This window comes from Peromyscus leucopus, chromosome 8b (assembly GCF_004664715.2).
Source record: "Peromyscus leucopus breed LL Stock chromosome 8b, UCI_PerLeu_2.1, whole genome shotgun sequence".
Lineage (NCBI taxonomy): Eukaryota > Metazoa > Chordata > Mammalia > Rodentia > Cricetidae > Peromyscus > Peromyscus leucopus.
The window spans coordinates 56,612,145-56,631,880 of record NC_051086.1 but is presented as its reverse complement, the minus strand read 5'-3'; the positions used below and the strand labels follow the sequence as shown (position 1 = coordinate 56,631,880).

At 52.6% G+C, this 19,736-nt stretch overlaps 1 protein-coding gene across 4 annotated transcripts; it reads right to left on the bottom strand.

The window, feature by feature from the left end:
* Positions 1-2,854: 2,854 nt before the first annotated feature.
* Positions 2,855-17,625, bottom strand: P2rx1 (purinergic receptor P2X 1). Of its 4 annotated transcripts, XM_037200962.1 has the most exons (13): positions 17,191-17,268; positions 16,965-17,080; positions 9,147-9,294; positions 8,802-8,873; positions 8,346-8,415; positions 8,090-8,186; positions 7,701-7,781; positions 7,325-7,466; positions 5,443-5,570; positions 5,037-5,127; positions 4,604-4,669; positions 4,156-4,257; positions 2,855-4,022 (listed from the first exon to the last, which is right to left on the bottom strand). In XM_037200962.1, the coding sequence occupies exons 2-13, from the start codon at positions 16,976-16,978 to the stop codon at positions 3,957-3,959; spliced, it is 1,077 nt and encodes a 358-aa protein (XP_037056857.1). In that variant the 5' UTR covers positions 16,979-17,080; positions 17,191-17,268; the 3' UTR covers positions 2,855-3,956. The 4 variants fall into 4 exon arrangements, with proteins under 4 accessions (XP_037056857.1, XP_028744570.1, XP_037056856.1 ...); XM_028888737.2 differs by lacking the exon at positions 16,965-17,080 and having other exon boundaries at positions 17,191-17,624; XM_037200961.1 differs by lacking the exons at positions 7,701-7,781; positions 16,965-17,080 and having other exon boundaries at positions 17,191-17,625.
* Between the last annotated feature and the right edge of the window lie 2,111 nt (positions 17,626-19,736).

Below are 19,736 nucleotides of genomic sequence, written 5' to 3'. Positions count from 1 at the left end.
CCCCACATCACTGCTTGCCTCAAGCCCAGACCCATATTGTTGTCTCCAACTTGGTCTTCCCTGTGTCCTCTGTCTCCAGCTGGAGTCCGAAACCGGGAGTTACCTGAAAGCCTGCCTGCGTAGCAGGTTTGCTGACCCAGCTAGTGTAGCACGAGGTTTTGCCTTTGCTACCTCTTAAAGGTCCCTTAAGTCTACCGACCTCTCTCCACCTCCTGCCCCTCCCTGAGCTCAACCACTAGTCATGTCTCCCCTGGCCTCTCCCCCTACCCAGTCTCACTTCCCGCTGGCCAACCTGGACAGGTTTTCAGAAACACTGGACAGCTGCCTCCTAGGATCTTCCATTGTCCCCACTACCTTGAGAATAGGTCCCCCTCAAGCCCTCCAGGGCTCACTCCTCACCACCAGCTCCACTTGTCTTTTGGGGCTCAATACCTCTGCTGCTAAGAAGTCTTCGCCATGTCCTCCTGGATATCCAGAATGGCCAGCAGCCCTTCATCAGCTGGACACCTCTCAGGGGTCAGGCTGTGCTGGAGAAATCAAGAACAGCCCTTGGTCTCAAGAGTTCCTAGTCCGGATGGGAAAGACTCGGGTGAAGGGCGCTGAGACCCGGAGGCTCCCAGGATGGAGCCATTGGAGGAATAGATCTACAGGGCAGGGATTCAGAAGAGGGCTGGGCCAAAGAGCCGTTTTTGCCCCTGTGTTGGAGATTGAATCCAGGGCTTCCTGCATATTAAACAAGTGTGCTACTGTTGAGCTTCACCTCAACAGGACAGTTTGGAGAGCCCTCGAGGACCCACAATCCTAAGTAGAGCCACAGAAAGGCGCAGATCATCTAAAACAAGGCCAAGAGCACAACACCTGTCCCAAGTAAGATCAAAATTCTGACCTAGGCCACAAAAGTCTCACACGTAAGCCTTGCTTGAGAAACGCTTCTGGGTGGATATGATGGCTCTGCTCCACAAAAACCTTCCAGACGTGGCTCTCTCCACCCCCTGTACCAGCAAGCTCTGGAGGTGGTCTCTGTCCTTGTGGTTCCGAATTGGGGCCAGAGCTCCAGCCATCACATAGACTTTCCAGGTTTTGGAATGGATAAAAACAACAAAGGATCAACACTAACTCTCTCTTTTCAAAATTATTTATTTTATGTGGATAAATGGTTTGCCTGTATGTATGTATGTATGTATGTATGTATGTGCACCTGTGTGTGCCTGTGGGTGATTGTGAGCCACCGTGTGACTGGAAACTGAACCCGGGTCCTCTGCAAGAACAGCAAGTGCTCTTAACCACTGAGCCATCTCTTCAGCTCAGCACTCTCTTAGAGAAAGTACCCAGAGAGTGCCACCGAACATGCCCCCCATACACCCCACTACCTCAGATTTTGTCACATAACCAGACCCAGTTAAAGGAGATAGAACATGGAGATGCAACCTCCGTTATAGGCAGCCACGTGCCCAACCAAGGGGCAAGGGTTGTAGCACCAAGAGGACAATATATATGCACGCATGTCTGTATCCAGAGACAACGAGTGATGATAGCGTGTACCGGTGTACCAGGCACTGTCCTGGGCTCTTTCACGTGTGTCTCTCTTATCCCAACCCTAGCAGAGGTTGTAGTAACCCCTAACATACAGAGGAGTCTTGGAGAGAGGCCACTTGCCAAGGACACAGGGTGAGCTGTGTGAGGGCTGCAAGAGGCTTTCTTCCCTACTCTCCAGGCCTGCCAGGAAGTCAGAAGAGGCGGCACTGGGCTACCACTGTAAGGGATCTTGGAATAACGGTTAAATGCTGGGAGCCGAGCAAGATGCAAGCCCGGGTATCGCTGTGGAGTTTGCATCAAGGGCTCTGCTAGCGACCTTGGCAAGGGCATCTGGAAGTGATGGGGGTGGAGGCCGGTTGCAGACAAGGGTGAACTGGTCTTTCTGGACGGGCGGCAATGAAGAGGGAGTAGGCTGGTCCGCAGCAGCAACACGAGCCAGAGGTACGCAAGAGAGGCCGCCTTGGCTGGAGGTGTCTGGGCTGGTTGGATACTTCTTTTTTTTTTTTCTGCCACTCAGGAGGAAAGAGACAGGAAGCCCAGGCTTCGGGCGCTGGGAAAGAGGAGGGTGGAAGGTTCTTGGCTGGGGAAGGGGGCAGAAGGCCAAGGTCTGAGAGAACAACCGGCCCATGCTGTCGACTCCACTAGCCACTGGCTTCATACGGCTATTTTGGTGAATTAAAAGTAAATAAGAACTGGGTATGGTGCCAAATACCTGTGATCCTAGCATTTGAGAAGCTGTGACAAGAGGATCGTGAATTTCAGACCAGCACGAGCCGCATAGCAAGGCACTGTTTAAAATGCATTAAAAAGTGAAACGGCTCCAGGTGTTTATTGGCTACCCTTGGCAAGTGGCCACCAGGTTGAACTGTACAGATCCATCAGTGTGAGAAATTATGCCGTTCAGACTGGTCTAGACAGAGCAGGGTAGGGGTACTCAGAACCCCTGGCTGGCTGTGAGCCCAGGCTGGAGGGCGTGCCCACATGGAGCCTCACTTCCTTTGTCGAGGTGCCCCCAAATCCCCACCCCTGGGACAAGACAATAAGCCCTTCTCTCAACCCTGTTTCCCAAGGCTGCCTCTGGGGTGCTCAACTGCCCTCACAGCCAGGAGAAGAGCTTGCTCAGGCTTGGGTAGAGTGCTGGTGCCCTGTCCTGTGTGGAGATGGAGCTCAGGGACTGCTGTGAGCTCGCTGACCCAGCTGGGCTCAGGCACCCCACACCAGCCTGCCCACGGGGACCTCAGAAGCTCAGCTCAGCTGCGCATCTCGCAGGTGCACAAAACTTCAGAAGGGCTTAAAAGGAAAGCAAAGAAGACAGAAATTTGTCCCCATTTCTTTTTATTGTGCCCCACCCTTTGCCTCCTCAGCCTTCATGTTCCAACCAAGCTGGCCACGGAACAGGCCACGGAAGCTGGGACTGGGCCACAGGCAAGGAGCCAGGATTCATCAAGCTTATACCTCCATCTGAGGTAGCTGAGTAAGGTTCTGTGGCTAGAAGGGCTGGGCTGGCCTGCCTCCCTCAGGAAGGAGCATCGTCCCATGGGGGGGACACTGTATGGAGACCATGTGTCCCTGCCTGGGGGTGTAGGTGTGTTCAGATGGCTGCACTTGGAGTACCCAAGCTGTTCCAACCCACAGTGGGGGTGGAGGATTGTGTGTGTGTGTGTGTGTGTGTGTGTGTGTGTGTGTGTGTGTAGGAGGTGTGTGCACATGGGGGTTTGTGAATGCCTGTGTGGCACACGGGCACACTACACACTTGCTGGGTGTTTGAGCCCCTGCTCAGTGCTTACAGCTGCCAGCTGGGGCTGACCTGAGGCTGATTGGGAGCTTACAAGTCCAAAAGCTCCAGGCCAGCCATTCTTAAGCCTCAGGTACAAAGTGGCCTGTGTTTCTGGTTTAGGAGGGGGGCTGTGTGCCAGGCACCTGCACCGTTGAATTCCTTCAGAACTTCCCTCACTGAAAAACATCCTATGCTGTCCAGTGTGGTAGCCATGGGCCACACATGTCCACCTAGCTAGTTCAACGGAGGCATATTTTTTTTTTATCATATTTTAAGTTCAAATTGTCACATCTGGCTAGCGGCTTCCATATGGAAGAGCACAAATCTAGGAAGGTGAGGCCCTGGGATGGACAGTGAGAGCCGGAGCCATAAACACAAAGCTAGGGTCTAGGTGTGTGAGGAGCCCAACCACATGGACCCAGAGTGGCTGAAACTGCAGGGGGCATCCTTCAGGAGGGGAAGTGTGGAACTGGACCCAAAGCTCTGAATTGCAGTGTCTCGCCTGTCTCCACTCTGAACTAGAGGGGCAACTTGGTGTCTGCCTGGTAGGAAAGCCCCTGGGAATGGCCTCTGTCCTGGCTCGAAGCCACCAGCCCTTGCCGGAAACCGCACACTGAGTCGAGTCCAGAGCCCAAGGCTTAGGTCAAGAGGTCCTCATGTTCTCCTGCAGGCCCAGAGTGGAGCTGGTGGCCGCGGGGTCATGTTCACCCTGTGTATGCAATGTGAGAATGCAAGTCAGGCCCCAGAAGTACTGAGTCCTGCAGGACAGAGCCTGCCACTACAGACCCACGAGCTTGAGGTCTTTGAAGAGTCCTGCTAAAGAAGTTCGGGAGTTCTCTTACCTCCCCAGGCCCCATGTCCTCCGCGTACTTGAACTTCTTCTGCTTGTAGTAATGCCTCTTGGGCAGGATGTGGAGCAACAAGAGATCACAAAGAACTGTGGCCTGAGGACAGGGAGGGCAGGGCTGGAGAACGGGAATCTGGGGCAGACACAGACCTTCCGTGTCCCAGTGTGGTCCCTACTGACTGTCCTAGCTGAATCCTTCCCCTCCAGACCCCGGGTTCCTGAAGACAGGATAAGGTGCTGCAAACCCCTCCTGGGACCAAGTCAGCCTCATCCTACCTCTCTTACCTTAACTCTGAGCCTTAGTTTCCCCAGGTACACGGTAGGTCTAGGGTGATGGAGAAAGCAGCTGCTGCCTCAGAAATGATAGGCAGCTACAGTCACATTTTGGGGGTTCTGCTACTGAATGTAGAAGAGGAGAGGCTGAAACCCAGCACAGCACTTACCACTCCAAAGATGCCAATTCCAGAGCCGATGGTAGTCATGGTAGGGATGATGTCAAACTTCCCGGCCTGGTGGCAGGGTCCGGGGAGAGCCGGATCAGAAGTAGGGACCCAGATAGAAAAGGTCAAGCCCTGCTCCCTCTGCTCCACACTATCCCCACTGCCTGTGGCCCAGGGCTCCAGCTCTCCCGAGAGCCAGCTCCTGGTCATTAAACCTGGGCTTTATCCCTGGCCTTGCTTCCCGGGACCCAAGGAAATGGAAGGGGAGTCCTGTCAGTGGCTCTAAGCCGGGCCAGGGTCATCTCTCATATCCATGGTCATTAGAAGCAGATCTCTGAACATACCCCTCCCATCACACTTCATATCCATAACAACAGACATCCGGAATTCTCACGGGGCCTTCCTTGGTGGCCATCCCTTCACATGGGGCACTCACCTTGCCATCCACAAGGATGTCAAAGCGAATCCCAAACACCTTGAAGAGGTGACGACGGTTTGTCCCGTTCTGCACAAAGTGCCTGGCAAACCTGGAGGCGGGGGGATGGGCAGGTGGCAGGAGACGGTGCCAAAGTATTAGGAAGAGGCCTTCCAGCATTGCTCAAGGAGAGTGACTAGCCTCCTTCCAGGAGAGTTGAACTCAGCCCTTCCCTGACTCCCACCAGGCAGACCTCCCAGGAGCCAAGACCCAGGGCTAGGGGCTCAAGCCTTTAAGGTCTTGTTTCCTGCTGGCTTCCTGTTTGGCAACTCACACAGGATGGAGGCCATCTAGGGTCCTTTGGTCCCCTCTGAGAACATTTGTCAACCTGTGGCATTCTAGAAATTGGCAGGAGACTGTCAGGTACCTGAAGTTGAAGCCTGGAGACAGATTTTTCTCCCCATATAGTCCATGGAACTGGTAGATGGGTTTGCAGTGCCTTACATGCCAATCCAGGTCACACTCCCAGTCGATGGTGATGCCAACCACCCCACCCTGCCAGAGACACAAGCACATAAGATCTGGGCTTCAGGATTCTAAAACTCCTGTTTAGACCAGCAAGATGGCTTCATGAGTTTAAAAGAGGAAACAGCAACAACAACAAAAACTGTCTTATAGTTGGTGCCTGCACTCTCTTTGAAAAATTATATTATTAATTTTGAGAGATGTGTATAGGTATGTATGGGTGCTTTCTGAGTGTATGTATGTATGTGTGTGTATGGATGTTTTCGAAGCCCAGAAGAGGTCATTTGGGTTCCCCGGAGCTGGAGTTACAGGTGGTTATGAACCACCCAATGTGAATTGCTGGGAATCTAAAGTTGGGTCCTCTGGAAGAACAGCAAGTGCTTTTAACAGCTGAATCATCTCCCCCATTTCCTAGTTTCTTGAGACTGGGTATTACTGTGTAGTCTAGGTTGGCCTTGAACTCCTGATCCTCCTGCATCTGCCTCCTGTGTGCTGGGGTCACAGATGTGTGCTAGCACACCTGGCTTGTCATATGTGTATTCTGTGCGATTGCTTATTGACCTCTGTCCTCTAAGACTGTCAGGAGACAGAGTCGTCTGGCACTCGTCACGTTTCTCGAGAGTTGCTGCCTCAAGTCGCAGTGGTGTGGGAGACAAGCAAGAAGCCTTTGAACTAGAGTGACCTGTGCAGTCTGGGAAGAAAACACTTCAGAACTCGAAGTCAAGGCAGGACAGGTGGGTGGCTCAGGTCAAGAGCCGAGAGGTGGTCAGAGAAGTGGGCAGGCAGCTGAGCAGCTCAGCCTGGAGGCAGGCACAGAGATCCCCACACTCAGTGGGTGAGGGTGGGCGTGGGTTCTAGAAGCAGGGTGGGTTGAAAATCATGATGAACCCACAGAAGCCTAAGCACCCACAGTTAACCACTGTCTGGCTGCTTCCACCTCCGTGTGGCTCTTGGAAGCAAACACCTGCAGGCTTCTGTCACACACAACTGTGGGGCTTGTTGGTGACCTCACGGAAAAGGGGAGGGTTGCCATCCCCGCACAGGCAGCTGCAGGAGCGAGCACAAGAAGGACCCAGCGAGAACAGGATGTAGGATGGCCCCATGCCGGGCAGAGCTGAAGTGCTAGCCGGCAGGTGCGTGCTCACTTGATCCTCTCCCAGCGCCACCATGGGAATGGTGCTATTATTGTCTTCAGCGGCAATTCTCAGATACACCAAACCTAAGAGACCTGTCTGAGGGCACACTCTGACTGGGAGGCAGAGCAGGATTTGGATCCAGAGCCTGACGATGACGACGAGGACGAGGACTGTGGTCTTGGAATCCAGGGGACATGTGAAGCCCTGAGGTCCATCCCCACCACAGTGATTTCAGGCTGTGGTACAGCTCTGGGTTAGGGGTTACTACGGAGTGTGCATGAGGCCCATCCTCAGCAGAAAAAAAAAATAATTAAAAAAGAAACTGGGTGTGGTGACACACACCTCTACTCTTCATTAAGTAGGCAGATGCAGGGGGATTAAGAGTTTGGGGGCAGCCTAGGCCACATAGAGAGACCCTGACTCAAAACAGCTGTCTGCCCACATCTCTTCATTCTTAGCATCTCCTCCATGGCAGGATCCGACCAGGCCCTGCAGAGGACCCTTGGGGACTCTGGTACTAGGGCACAAGTCCAATGCATACACTTGGCCTATCCCAGGGAAATTTGGGAGGCAGGAAGGGACTGGCAGGCCTGTCTTGTGACCTTGGGCCGTATACTCCTTGCTGGCACCACCCCATCCCATCCATACCTTCTCAGCCAGGCTGCGGAAGTCCTGGCCTGACTCTCGCACCACATAGCCAAGGCTGAAGACTGGGCACAGTGGGTGCAGGGTCTTGTGGAAGAGGCATTTCTTCAGGTAGGTGCCATTCACCTCCTCCACCAGGTTGCGCCTGTGTGGAAGGCATGGGTAGCAGCCATGTGGCAGCTGGGAGGGTGCTCACTCCACTCAGCTCTAGGGACCCTCAAGAACTCTAGAGTGTCCCCCTCCAGAGCAGTCAGCCTCCAGGAGGTCGGCCAAGGCTGCTGTCTCCAGAGTGCAAGCGGCGGGGATGGAGGGAGACAGTGCTGAGAGCGGCCGCAGCTGCTACAAACCACCTGCATCTCCGCCTTCCTTTCCCACGAACCTGTTGACCTTGAAGCGTGGAAAGCTGATGCTGTTCTTGATGAAGAGGGTGAAATTCTCAGCCTCGTGGAGAAGAGCAGGGCTGGGGAAAACAGCACTCACTCAGTGCCCCTCCCCAAGAGTGTCTGCATGCTCCGAAAGAGCTTAGCATGTAGCAGGGTGCACAGGGGTTCCCCTGGAGCGTGCATGGATGTGTGGTGGCGTTGAGGTAGCCATGCTACAGAGGCACGGGCTTATAGGCTCCTAGACCAGGGAGACTCTTTGGCCTGGGCCACAGGGATAGAGTGAGGGGTCGGATCAGAAGTATAAAGAACCCATTCTTGCCAGACACAGATGTCTGTGAGTCAGGACCCTGCCTCTAGCTCCCTGGAAGGACAGGACATCAGTTACCTTGGGATCTTGTCATCCACCTCCACGGGACACCAGCCAAAGATCTCACAGGTCTTCACTGAGCTATTGAAGGGCACACACTTGCCTGAGCGAATACCTGTAGGGAGAGAGCAACCCCTGGGGTCCCACCCTATGGTGACTTCCATGGCATGGGAGCTGAGAGCCAGGATGAGGGCAGAATAGACTTTCTCAATGGGGAATGACTTGGTGAGATGTGGAGTACAGAGAGAAGCAGACAGGAAGGGGCTGGGCTTACCTTGGGCCTTCCTCTCTGCTTTTCCTGGAGTGCAGCCATTATCATCCTGACATATGCCACCTTCTGGGTTCTGGGGGAGGGGAGAGCTGCTGGTCCCAGGCCCTGTGGTGTGGTCCTAGAGCGTACCCTCTCCTACTCTGCCCCCCCCCCCCGCCAGGGCCACAGTGTAGACATGGAGCAAAATCTCAGATGCTGTGGGAGACCCTGCTGACAGCCTCCTTCTCCCACATTGTCCTAGGTTTCTGTCCAGCTGCTGACAGGGGACTGGAGGTTGGGATGGAGAGACCCAATGCCCAACAATGGCACTAACAATGGCTGAGGGTGATTTTGTGGGACTCTCTGTCCAACATTGCATCACAACCTCATCAGAAAGCCCATCCTACATCACCCCCAAGGCCCAAGGGGATTCCATCATGTTATCTCCCTGTGGATCCAGGAGAGGGGCAGAGTCCTCACCTCTGCACAGTAGCCTTGAGCCTGCTGAGGGGTCACGATGAAATTGGTCATAACTACAAAGGAGCTGTCCCCCTGGAAGCGAAGGGCAGGGAGATGACAGGCAGAGTTGGTAGAACAGCCCCAAGCATCTAAACACTGTCCCAGCAGGGCTCTCGAGCCCACCTGACTGACACCTAGCAGACCCCACATCCCGTGACATCGCTGTGGAGTGACAGGACGAGTCTCACAGCAAAGGAGACTGAGGTCCAGAGAGCAGGACCCTCAGGGGGTCCTGGACTGGTCCCTCAGGCATCCTTGAGCCACGGTTTGTGGGAGGAAGGATGCTGCAGCCCTGAGCCAGCTCACCTGTGCCGGGAAGACATAGTCAGCCACATCCCAGACCTGGGGCCCCAGGCCCTGGAGCTGGGTCACAGCCAGGCCCTTGAGTTTCACAGACACACTGCTGATGAGGCCACTTGAAGTCTGGTATCCCTTTTCGTAGACAAACACCCACCTGCCGGGTCCGGGGAAGACAGAGGAGTTAGGATACTGTGCAGTGCTGGGCAGGACATCCAAGGACACAAATGGCTGTGAGAACCTCTGTCCTTTCTGGTATCCTCTGGGCCACCTCTTGTCCTCCTCAGATACATTTCTGAGCTACTTTCCTGGTGGCAGGACAGCCTCGCCTGTCACCCCCTGCTGGCCTGTGTCTAAATTCCCACCCCTCCAATTGCCACGGGGACCAATCCATGAAGCTACTGATGGACTGTCCCTCCTAATCCTTTTTCCAAGAGCTGTCCGTCAGGGCCAGCCGGCCAGCTCTTGATCCCCAGTCCTCCTTCCAAACACCCTGTTTCTTCCCACACAACTTCCAGCAAAGTGTAAGGACTGCCCGGGAGTCTGGCTTTGTCTCCCAGCCAGGCCTGCTCCTCAGTGCTGCAAGGTTTAGAGTGGGTCCTTCCTCTTCATCTTCCTTATCTATAAAACGGGAACAACATCGGTGCTTGTTTATGTTAAGCGAGTTAATTCAGAGAAGTTGCTGAGGATGTGGGCTGGCGCCTCGCCAACTGCTGTGCAGAAGCCATCTGTCATTACTGAGTAGAAAGTGGGAAAGAGAAGGGAAGTCAGGATATGGGGCTAGAGACCGGACCTTCTTGCAGCATCCAGCCCCTTCCCTCAGGCTCTTGTGTAAGTGGCTTGTGTCGAATCCAGGAGGTTCAGTGGGATTGACCTCACTCCCAGGGATGGGCACATGGCCAAGGCATGCCAATCAATGTCCCAACCCTCTAGCAGAAGTAGAGTCTAATTGTCATTAGAAGACTATCAACAGCAAAGCCAGATTCTTTTTTTCCCTCGGATTTACTAACTAAGAAACTTCCACTGTGCTGGGTGGCTAAGCAAAATGGCTGTGAGGCCAACATTACCGTTAGCCATTTTTTGCCTTCTCTCAGCAATAGCCTGAGGATGGAGCCGGGAGATGGAGAGGACAAGATTCCTGACCATGTTGCCACAACCCCTTGGGGGAAAAAAACCAATAATAACAACAATTTCTGGACTTTACTAGAACATGAGCCAACGAAGTGAGTCCCTTCCATTGTGGGAACTAGCTTAGTTTCATTTCGATCGCTTACGCTGGGAGTTTTGTATCTCATGTCTCTCCAGGGATAGCCTCTTCCTTTAGAAGACACTGGTCGATTCAGGGCGTGTTGCTCACTGGAGCATACACCTGCAGTCCTCCCCAGGGAGAAGACTGTAGGTGTGTGTGCTCTGCTCCCTCCATCCTTTACCTTACCTAGACAAAGAGCTCAAAGTCATCTGCTCTGGGGACAGGATTCTCCAAGCCTTAGTGCCAGAGTCAATGTCATTTCCCTGTCCTAGGCCACAGGGAAACAGTCTTGTTGCTACTTTAATCCTCTCCTGCGTTGGAAACCAGCCCTCTTCCAAGTCAAAGTGTGGTCACTGCTGCCCCCTGCAGGCCACAAATAGAAACAGGTGAGGCGCAACGAAGGTCTGGGTTCTTCTGGGGCTGGATGCCAGGCTGCCCTGCCAGGAACCCCTCATGGAGAGGGATTCCTCATCTGCATGGTCTCTTGCTGTAGTCAGGCCTCTGTCTCACGCCCCAGCTTAAAGGGGCTGCTTTGGAGGAGGGGGTTGTTGCACATTCTGAGTCTTCTCTGAGAAGCCACTGATTTCCCTTTTCACATCTCCATCCCCAGAACCTCAATTTCTCTTTGCCCAATAGCAACACATCACACAATGGGTGGAGAAACTGGTGTCCGAGGACACTCCCCTCCCAAAGGTCAGAGGTCAAACAGGAGCAGGAGGAGACGCAGGGCTGGAGGCCTCCCATTCAGGACTGTACAGCACTGGCATGGATGTATCTCCCCGGAGCTCCTCCCCTGCCTCAGCTGTGGGTTGGGACCAGTACAATTTCTGGGCTGTGTCTGCCCCTGGGGCTGCTGGTCTTGGAGGTCAAAAGGAAATGTCAAATCTGGCATTTGTGCCCTCAGCCCTGGTAATAATAGCTTTGGCATGACGGCAACAGGCCTGCCATTCCAAAGCTATGTCTTTTAAAGAAGATTTTATTTTTAACTGTGTATATATGTGTGGGTGTGGGTGGGTGGGTGGGTGGGGGAGTTGAACACTCAACTATAGATAACCGTGAAGACCAAGAGAAGGCATGGAATCTGGTGGAGCCAAAATTACAGGTGAGTATGAGCTGCCTGCCTGCCATAGGTGCTGGGAACTGGACTTAGTTCGTCTACAAGAGCGGAACACACTCCTAACCGCTGAGCCATCTCCCCCAAAGCCATGTCTTGACTGGCCTTGTGGTTACCACTCTGGGAAGGCCATCAAAGAGTCTGGAGTCAAAGACACCGGCATCTTCAGAGGCCCCTCTCCTTCCAGTCTCTTTACCCTTCAGGGGCTCCCTTCTCCAGTGGTCCCTGGGAAGAGGATACACAGTGACGTGGCCCACATTTAAGTACTAGACCTGCCTTTTGCCAAATGTATGGCTTCAGATTAGAGACTGAACTTCTTTGAGCCCCAACTTCCTCAGTAAAACAGAGAACGCCCCTACCTCAACGGTACGGCCCACTCAGTAAATCCTTAACAAGGCTGTGTACTCAAGACACATGAAAATGAAACTCTCTCATCAAATCTTCCCCATTTCCCTGGCCTCCATTCTCAGCCCAGGACAGAGGTCTGGGTGAGCTGTCACAGGTACACTTGTCCTAAGATCCACCTCTACATCTGTGGTGGATTATGCCCTTACAAACTCAGCTCTACACATTTAGTTAGTCATTCAATACACATGTATGCGCCAAGCCCATCTTTGGTGCCAGGCACTGTTCTTGACACTAAAAGCACAGAAGTGAGCAAGTCCTAGGAGCCCGCCCTCAAGAAGTCTGAACAGACTGCTGGCATCTCTGGTCGCTTGGTGTGCTGGTTGATATTGTCAACTTTGATTGCGTCTGGAGTCACCTAGGAGACTCACTTCAGGACGTGCCCACAGAGGATTAACTGAGAGAGGAAGTTAACGCAGAGTGAGCAGTACCTTCCAACGGGCCCAGAGATAAAGAGGACGGAGGAAAAGCAGTGTGGCCTGCCTGCCTTTACTTCCTCCAGGGGCCTGTGACCATTGTGGCATCTGCTGCCACTGATGAAGCTGATATCAGACCCCAGCCTCTTTGTCTTCCGAGCCGAGGACTAGTAACTCTCCAGGAATCTTCCAGTCTTCCAGTGCCACATTGAGACCCCTGAGGTATCTAGCTTCATGGACTGATCAGTTACTAGGCTCTCAGCTTCTCCGGCATCCAGACAGCCATTGTTAAGCTACCTGGCTCCTACCTATTGTGTAAGGCAATCTGGTGACTCTCCTATGCTACACATCCATTCTGTCGGTGCCGTTCCTGTAGAGGACCCTTCCTAGTACCGATCTGGGTACTGAGGAGTGGGGCCATTGCTCTCATAAGCCTGACCATGTAAACCTTAGGTCTTTGTGGAAGAGTCTGGGGCTGTGGGCCAGAGAAGCCCTTCAATGCTGTAAGCAGAGCCTGATAGGCCATTCTGAGGGGAGTTTAGGAGACAAGAATGCTAAGAGAAATGCAGGTAGTGGGAGGCCCAGATCAGAAGGTCTCACAGGGGAGCAAAAATTCTTTCAGGAACTGGGCCATCTGGGTCATTCGTATTATATACTGGCAAAGAATCTGGCCTCGCTCTGCCTCTGTCCTGTGAACTTGAATGAGGCTGAAGTCAAAAGTAAGTAAAACGAATTGTTGGAGAGGAACTTGAGTCTCAAACTCACCATGTTGCCAAGGGTAATCTTGAACTCCTGGGTCCACCTGTTGAGTATTAGGATTATAGGGATGCACCTCCTTGTTTATGTTCTGGGGATCGAATCCAGGGCTTTGTGCATGCTATGCAACTGAGCTACATCCCCAGCCCTGGCAGAGGACCTTTCAAGGAGGTTTTACTGAGCAGGGGACACCTTCCCTGAATGTGGGCAGCACCATGCCGTGAACTGAATATAAAGGAGAAAGCAAGTGGAATCCCGCATTCTCTCTGCTTCCTGACTGTGGGCGCAGGGAGACCGGCCGCCCCACTCTCCAGCTGCCACAGCCAGAGAGGCTGTCACCACCATGCCTTTACCACCATGATAGATGTGCCCTCAGACCATGAGCCAGAGTAAACTCTTCCACCTTTATCTGCTTTTGTCACAGCTACAAGAGAGGTAACTAATTTATTTGAGGACCCAGATCTGCCTTCCACAACAGACATCTTGAAGGTATCTCCGATGCCACAGGACAGTTTAGAACACAGCTCTGCAGTTCCACAGAACTTTGAACATGGGCTTTCACTTGACCTGATCCCACTACTAGATATATACCTTGAAGAAAAAAAAAATACGTCCACCAAAGTATTGGTCCACAAACACTCAGGGCAGCATTGCTTCCGGGAGCCAAAAAGTGGAAACAGCCTAAAATGTCCAACCACAGATACTCTAATAAACAAAACGTGATGAATCAACACATGGGATATTATTTAGCCATAAAAACATTGGGTTACACAATATAACCAACATGGCAAGTAAAAGAAGCCAGATACGAAAAGGCGCCTGGTGTATGGTTCTATTTATAGGAAATACCCAGAATAGGCAAGGCAAGCTGTGAGGAGAAAAGGGGTTGATTACTAAGGGATACAATGTTTCCTTTTAGAGTGATGGAAATGTAATTAGAAGTGACAATTATGCAACCTTGTAATAATAATGACCACAGACTTGTGAAGTTTCATTTGTTTTTGAGAGAGTATCATGTACCAGACTGGCTTGGAACTCACCATGTAGCCCAGGCTAATCTTGAATTTATGATATGACTGTCTCAGGCTACTGAGTGCTGGGATTATAGATAAATACCACCTACCATGCCTGATTCAGTCAGGTGTGTGTGTGTGTGTGTGTGTGTGTGTGTGTGTGTGTGTGTGTGTGATTTTTTTTTAATGAAGGCTAAGGAATAGCTCAATGGTAGACAGCGTGCTTAGCATGCTCAAGGCCATAGGTCCAATCCCCAGCATTAAATAAATGAAAGACAAGTTAGTTAAAAGAGTCAATATTAAGGTATTTGAAGTCAGTCTCAAGCAAGTTCCAGTCCAACAAACAAAACATTCAACTGAAGCCAGGCATGATAGCACATGCCTTTAATCCAAGCACTTGGGAGGCAGAGGTAGATGGATGTCTGTGTGTTTGAGGCCAGCCTGGTCTACATAGTGAATTCCAAAAGAGCCAGGGCTATGTAGACCTTGCCTCAAAAAACAAACAAATACAAAATTCAACTGAACCAATTCTTCTTAAAAACAAAAAACAAAAAAAAACAAAAAAACTAGGTCTCTCTGTGTAGCCCTGGCTGCCTTAACATCTTAGAACTTACTATGTAGACCAGGCTGTCCTCGAACTCACAGAGATCTACCCACCTTTGCCTGAGGTTAAACATGTGCACCACCATACGTGGCCAGAGGCCCACTTGAACTCACACAACAGAGTTCATTTCCTGTGTCCCCCTGCTTCCCAGCAGGAGGGACCAGACCAGTCTGTCTCATAGCCCAACCCCTCCAATTGGAGTATTCCATCTGTGACATCACCTTAGTCTGGGCCAGCTGAGGCTCTGTTTTCTGCAGTTTCTTACTTCCCCTCCTTGTCTCGAATCTACAGGAAGAACATGACCAATAGAGACCACAGCCTAAGCTTCCCTCCTCTAAGCCTGTTCCACGCCTTGGCATCTCAGCCTGTCTGTCTGTCTGTCTGACTTCCTAAGTCTCATGGCTGCTTTCTTCATCTGTCCCTCTCCACCTCCATGCTGCCCATTTCCAACATAGGCTTCGATGTCTGGTGCCCAGAGACCGAATCCCTTGGTCATCCCTTGGTCCCCACCCCCCATCTTCCCTGCAGCACCCATAGGACTGGACAACCAGACAAACGTCTAGGAAAGAGGAGGATCCTTAGAGTAAAGCCCTTCCCTTCACAAGGAAGAGCATGGTCCTCTCCAACCACTGTCCTATGTAACCATGGGGAGACTGAGGCTTGAGATGCCCAAGGCGCTGGGAGTCTTGTCTGTAGGAGTCAGTGTAGCATCAGGCAGGGGCCAGATGAGGGCGACAGAGACAGAGGAGCCACAGCCAGAGTTAGCAAAAATCCCAGTGGGCAGGGAAGCCTGGGTTTGGGGACCTGAAGACCTTGCCTTCGGCTCCGCTCTATGAATTGGCCGTTTTAGTGAGACTAGTTACATCCCTCATCTCTTACACCCCCACCCCTCACACCAACAAGGGCTACATCCATTTGAAAATGATGGACCATCTTGGACCAGAAGAAAGGAAAGAAGGTGGCGGTGAGGTTCCTGTCACTGGAGGAATATGTCAGAGCTGGGGGCAGTTGAGACTCATCTTAAGCAGGTGACTGTCCCTTCTGTTCTGACAGCCAGGCTCTGAAATCACAGTAGAGAGCCCTCGGGGCCTGAGTGAGGACAGCCTTTTTGGCCTCTCCAGGTGAGGAACATGCTGAGCCTGAGTTGTGTGACTTCTCTTTCCTGGAGGAACTAGAAATAAGTAAATGGTGAACGTTTAGGCTCCTCTTGTGCTCGGCCTGTGGTCCTTGGTGCCCATTAGACAGTTCCTTAGAAACCTTGTGGGGGTGTGAAAAGAGAGGGGCAGAGCAAAGGCCGAGGGCTGAGGCTGATTTGCCCCATGACCTGGAAATTCCATGGCTCCTCTCTGGGCCTTAGTTTTCCTCCCAAGCTCGGCCAAATTGATTTGTGAGCAAGAGGGAGACAGAGCCCAAAAGGCAGCAGGAGGGTCCTGGCCTTGGCTGCATCTGGCCAGCTCTGAATCTCAGGGGACCAGTGGGCAGAAGAAAGGCTGTTCTGGGTGCTAGACACTCCCAAGAGGTCCCCCAAATGCGAATGTGCAGAGCCCTCAGAACCACACAGCATAGCCAGCCTGGGGCGCTGGATGTTGGCAGGCTCTCATCAGGGCCCAACCCTTTTAGTGACCCCAGGGCCTCTGGGGGTTCTTTTCAGCATGACTGTGAGTAAACATGATACCCCTTACATGTGACACTTCAGGCACCTAACTACCTCAGGCCTAGGACAGACAGGGGCATGGCCATACATGCATGTACACCCAGCAATAGATACGTAAAGCCATTGGTACATGCCTAGACATATAGAACATGGGAAGGGGACAGGTACTTCCGAATGACTCCGTGACATTAGCCCACTCAACACACATGCTCATGCAAGATTCTGCCAGGCCTGTTAACTTCCAGGACAACCAGACTGAACTTTAAAATGGGGCCTTTGCATGGTTTCCGGGCTAGCCAGATGGCTGAGGTAGACCTGTGCAGCTTTGATCCTGTGCCCGGGAAGGAGATGACACACTTGAGAATGGAGACTACCTCTTGCTTCAAGCCTCCATCTACATGCTGAGTGTTCAGAATCCAAGGGTCTTTCAGTTCCCAGGTTCCCGGATACCCCAGGTTGTCCCTCATTCTGGCTAGTAAGATGGGTGTCGCCTTGTCTCAGTAGCTGCATGTGGGAAGGTGGAGGTGAAGGAAGCTCTTACAGGGATCACCACTCACTCACTCACTGCAAAGGACCATTCACAATGTCACTTCCTTGGGACCCACAATGGCATTACCTCTTGCTCACCATGCACCCAGAGCAGCGTGTCCCATCCTGCCTCAGTGTGTCCGTCTTGGCAGTGGGTTAACAGAGCCTATTTTTTCCTAGTAGCATGGAGGCTCATCAGGAGGGCTTTCCAGTGCATAGAGAGATGAGGGGCTAGTCAGTACCCCAGAGCTCAGAGGACTGGCACATGTAGGGGTCCGGTGCCCAAAGGTGGCGAGGAGGGGACTCAGACTCACCCAATGACGTAGACCAGAACCACCAACTGGATCAGACGGAAAATGACTCCCACCTTCTTGTTTCGTACCAGCACCATCCGGGGAGTGTCATACTCAAAGAAGAAGGCCGACAGCTCATCCTGCAGCCGCCGTGCCATGGTGGGCCAGGAGGGACTCAGAAAGGAGCCCCCACAGGCCTCTGTGGTCCAAGGCAGGCCAGCATCTGCACCCACAACTTCAGCAGTGGAGTGACTGGAGACTTCTCAGCCCCCTAAGAACAGAGCAGGGCAGTTGGGGCCAGAGGCCAGGAGGCAGGGGTTAGTTAGTTGGTGGGGTCTGGGTTGGGAGGAAAAACCCTGGGTGATCAGGACAGCTTTTGGCTGCTGGCAGGCAGTGGAGTACGGGCCAGTGGTGCCCGGGAACTAAATTCCCAAAGATAGACAGAGGCGGAGCCAGTGGGGCCACCCAGGCCCAGCCCCACTGCCCCTCTAGGCTCCGCCTGGGCCCCCTTTGGGCCTCCGGAAACAGGAGCTGCTGGCCGGAAACCACCATGGCCACCAGTCACAGGGGCAGAGATAAAGCTAAAGGCTACGCACCCCCCCCTTCCCAGAACCTGACAGGACAGAACTGAGGGGTGCGGCCAGGACTTGAGGTGAAATCCCTCAGAATGCTACCTCCATCCTCACACCTATGGTCTCAGAGTAGGCAGCTCAGTCCTGAGGACCTGGAGGGAGATGGGTAGAAATGGATATCGGGTCCTGTAGCCTAGAACTGTCCTTGGACAACCCCGTCCACCAGTCCCTTCAAATCCAAGCCTGCCTTATACCCATTAACTTCAACATCAGGCTGGCTTCTCCATCCTCAGCCTTTCTCTGCCTCCATCTGACCTGCTTGACTATACCTCCTGACAGCACTCCCATCCCCTCCCTACCACCAGAAGGGACATGGAGGTAGAGATCTAGATAATACTGAGGTCACATATCTCTATGAGTCCAAAGACTCAGCTGGGAAAGCCTAACATTAAGCAGTTTTGCCACTTGTTGAGGGCTTGGGGACATCGTCTGGTCTCTCTAAGTCTGCTTCCTGTAAAGTGGGACAATGCAACACTTTCCTCAGAGTGAAGTCCTTAGGGGATGGGTCCCAGCAACCCCAGAGACAGAATTCGAAACCACTGTTGAGTTAGGGATTCAGGTCCAGGGCAACCCTTGCCTTCCTCAGTAGTAACCCAGACCCTGAGCATAGGGGCCTCAAGACCCAGATTTGAGGCTGGCTCACATTATACTCCTAGGGTCAGAGGGGAGCAAGCTCACTCTGGGCCTGCTAGAAGAACCAGCTAGAAGCACAGGCCTCTTTGGTAGCCTTCCCAGCCCTGCACCCCAGGCCTGAGTACTGATAAGCAATCTTCTTCCTCACAAGCCACTTGCAGGGAACAAACAGCCCAGGGCAGGGCACCAAGCCCCTGTGCAAGCAGGGCTGCTTTCTGGATGTCCCATCCCAGCACCCAGGACCAGTCCCTCCCTCTTGAATAGAACACACACACACACACACACACACACACACACACACACACACACACACACTGACATTCCAGTAGGACCTCTCACAACTGTCTGACGCCACTGTCAGGGCAGTGAGAACCACATCCTTCACTCTTTTTCTAAGGAAGCAGAGCCACAGCAGGCTCCTTGGCCTTGTCTTGACCCCAAACAAAAGGGCCTGTGCCTCTCCCAGCTGATGTCATGTCCAGCTGTTGGGACCGGAGACCCAGGGGACGGGCCACCTGTGATAGGAGTGAGTGGGTGCTGAGACTGAGCCGTATCTGTGCCCTCCTCCATGACGCTCACATCATATTCTAGAGAGGGACCAGCTCCAAATGAGGGAGAAGAGAAAGGATGCAGAGAAGACAGGAAGAGGAAGGCAGCCATTGTCCAGAACGCTGCTTCATGCCTCGGCCGCCATCTCCCTCATCACTTCACCTTTTCCTCCCTCCTCTCTTCTCTTTCTTCCCCCTTCTCCTCTTTCTCACTATCCTTCTTCCTCTTACTTTTCCTCTTCTACTTCCTGTTCTTCCTCTTCTTCTCCTTTCGTATCCCATCCTCAAGAAGCTAGGTTTGTGGCTAGTTGGATAGACCATGAGGCCTGCATCTGTTACAGCCTGGGCATCAGCTGGAAATATGGCAGAGAGGACCATTTGAAGGTACTAGAAGATCCAAGGTGCAGCCAAAGACACAGCTTTCTTCTATTTCTTTTCCCCCTTCTTTTCTTTTCTTTTTTAAAAATGTGTTTTGAGACAGGATTTCTCTATGTAATGGCTCTGGCTATCTTGGGACCAGGCTTTGTAGCCCAGGCTGGCCTTGAACTCAAAGACATCTGCCAGCCTCTGCCTCGTGAGTGCTGGCATTAAAGTCGTGAGCCACCACTGCCCAGCATAACTTTCTTTTCTTTTTCTTTCTTTTCTTGATAATAACCCTGCAAAAGTAAGCCAACCACATGAGACTACAGGGGTGGCTCAGGAGTGCAAGCCTAAGGACCCAGGTTCGGATCACCAGCACTTGTGGGGCCTCTGC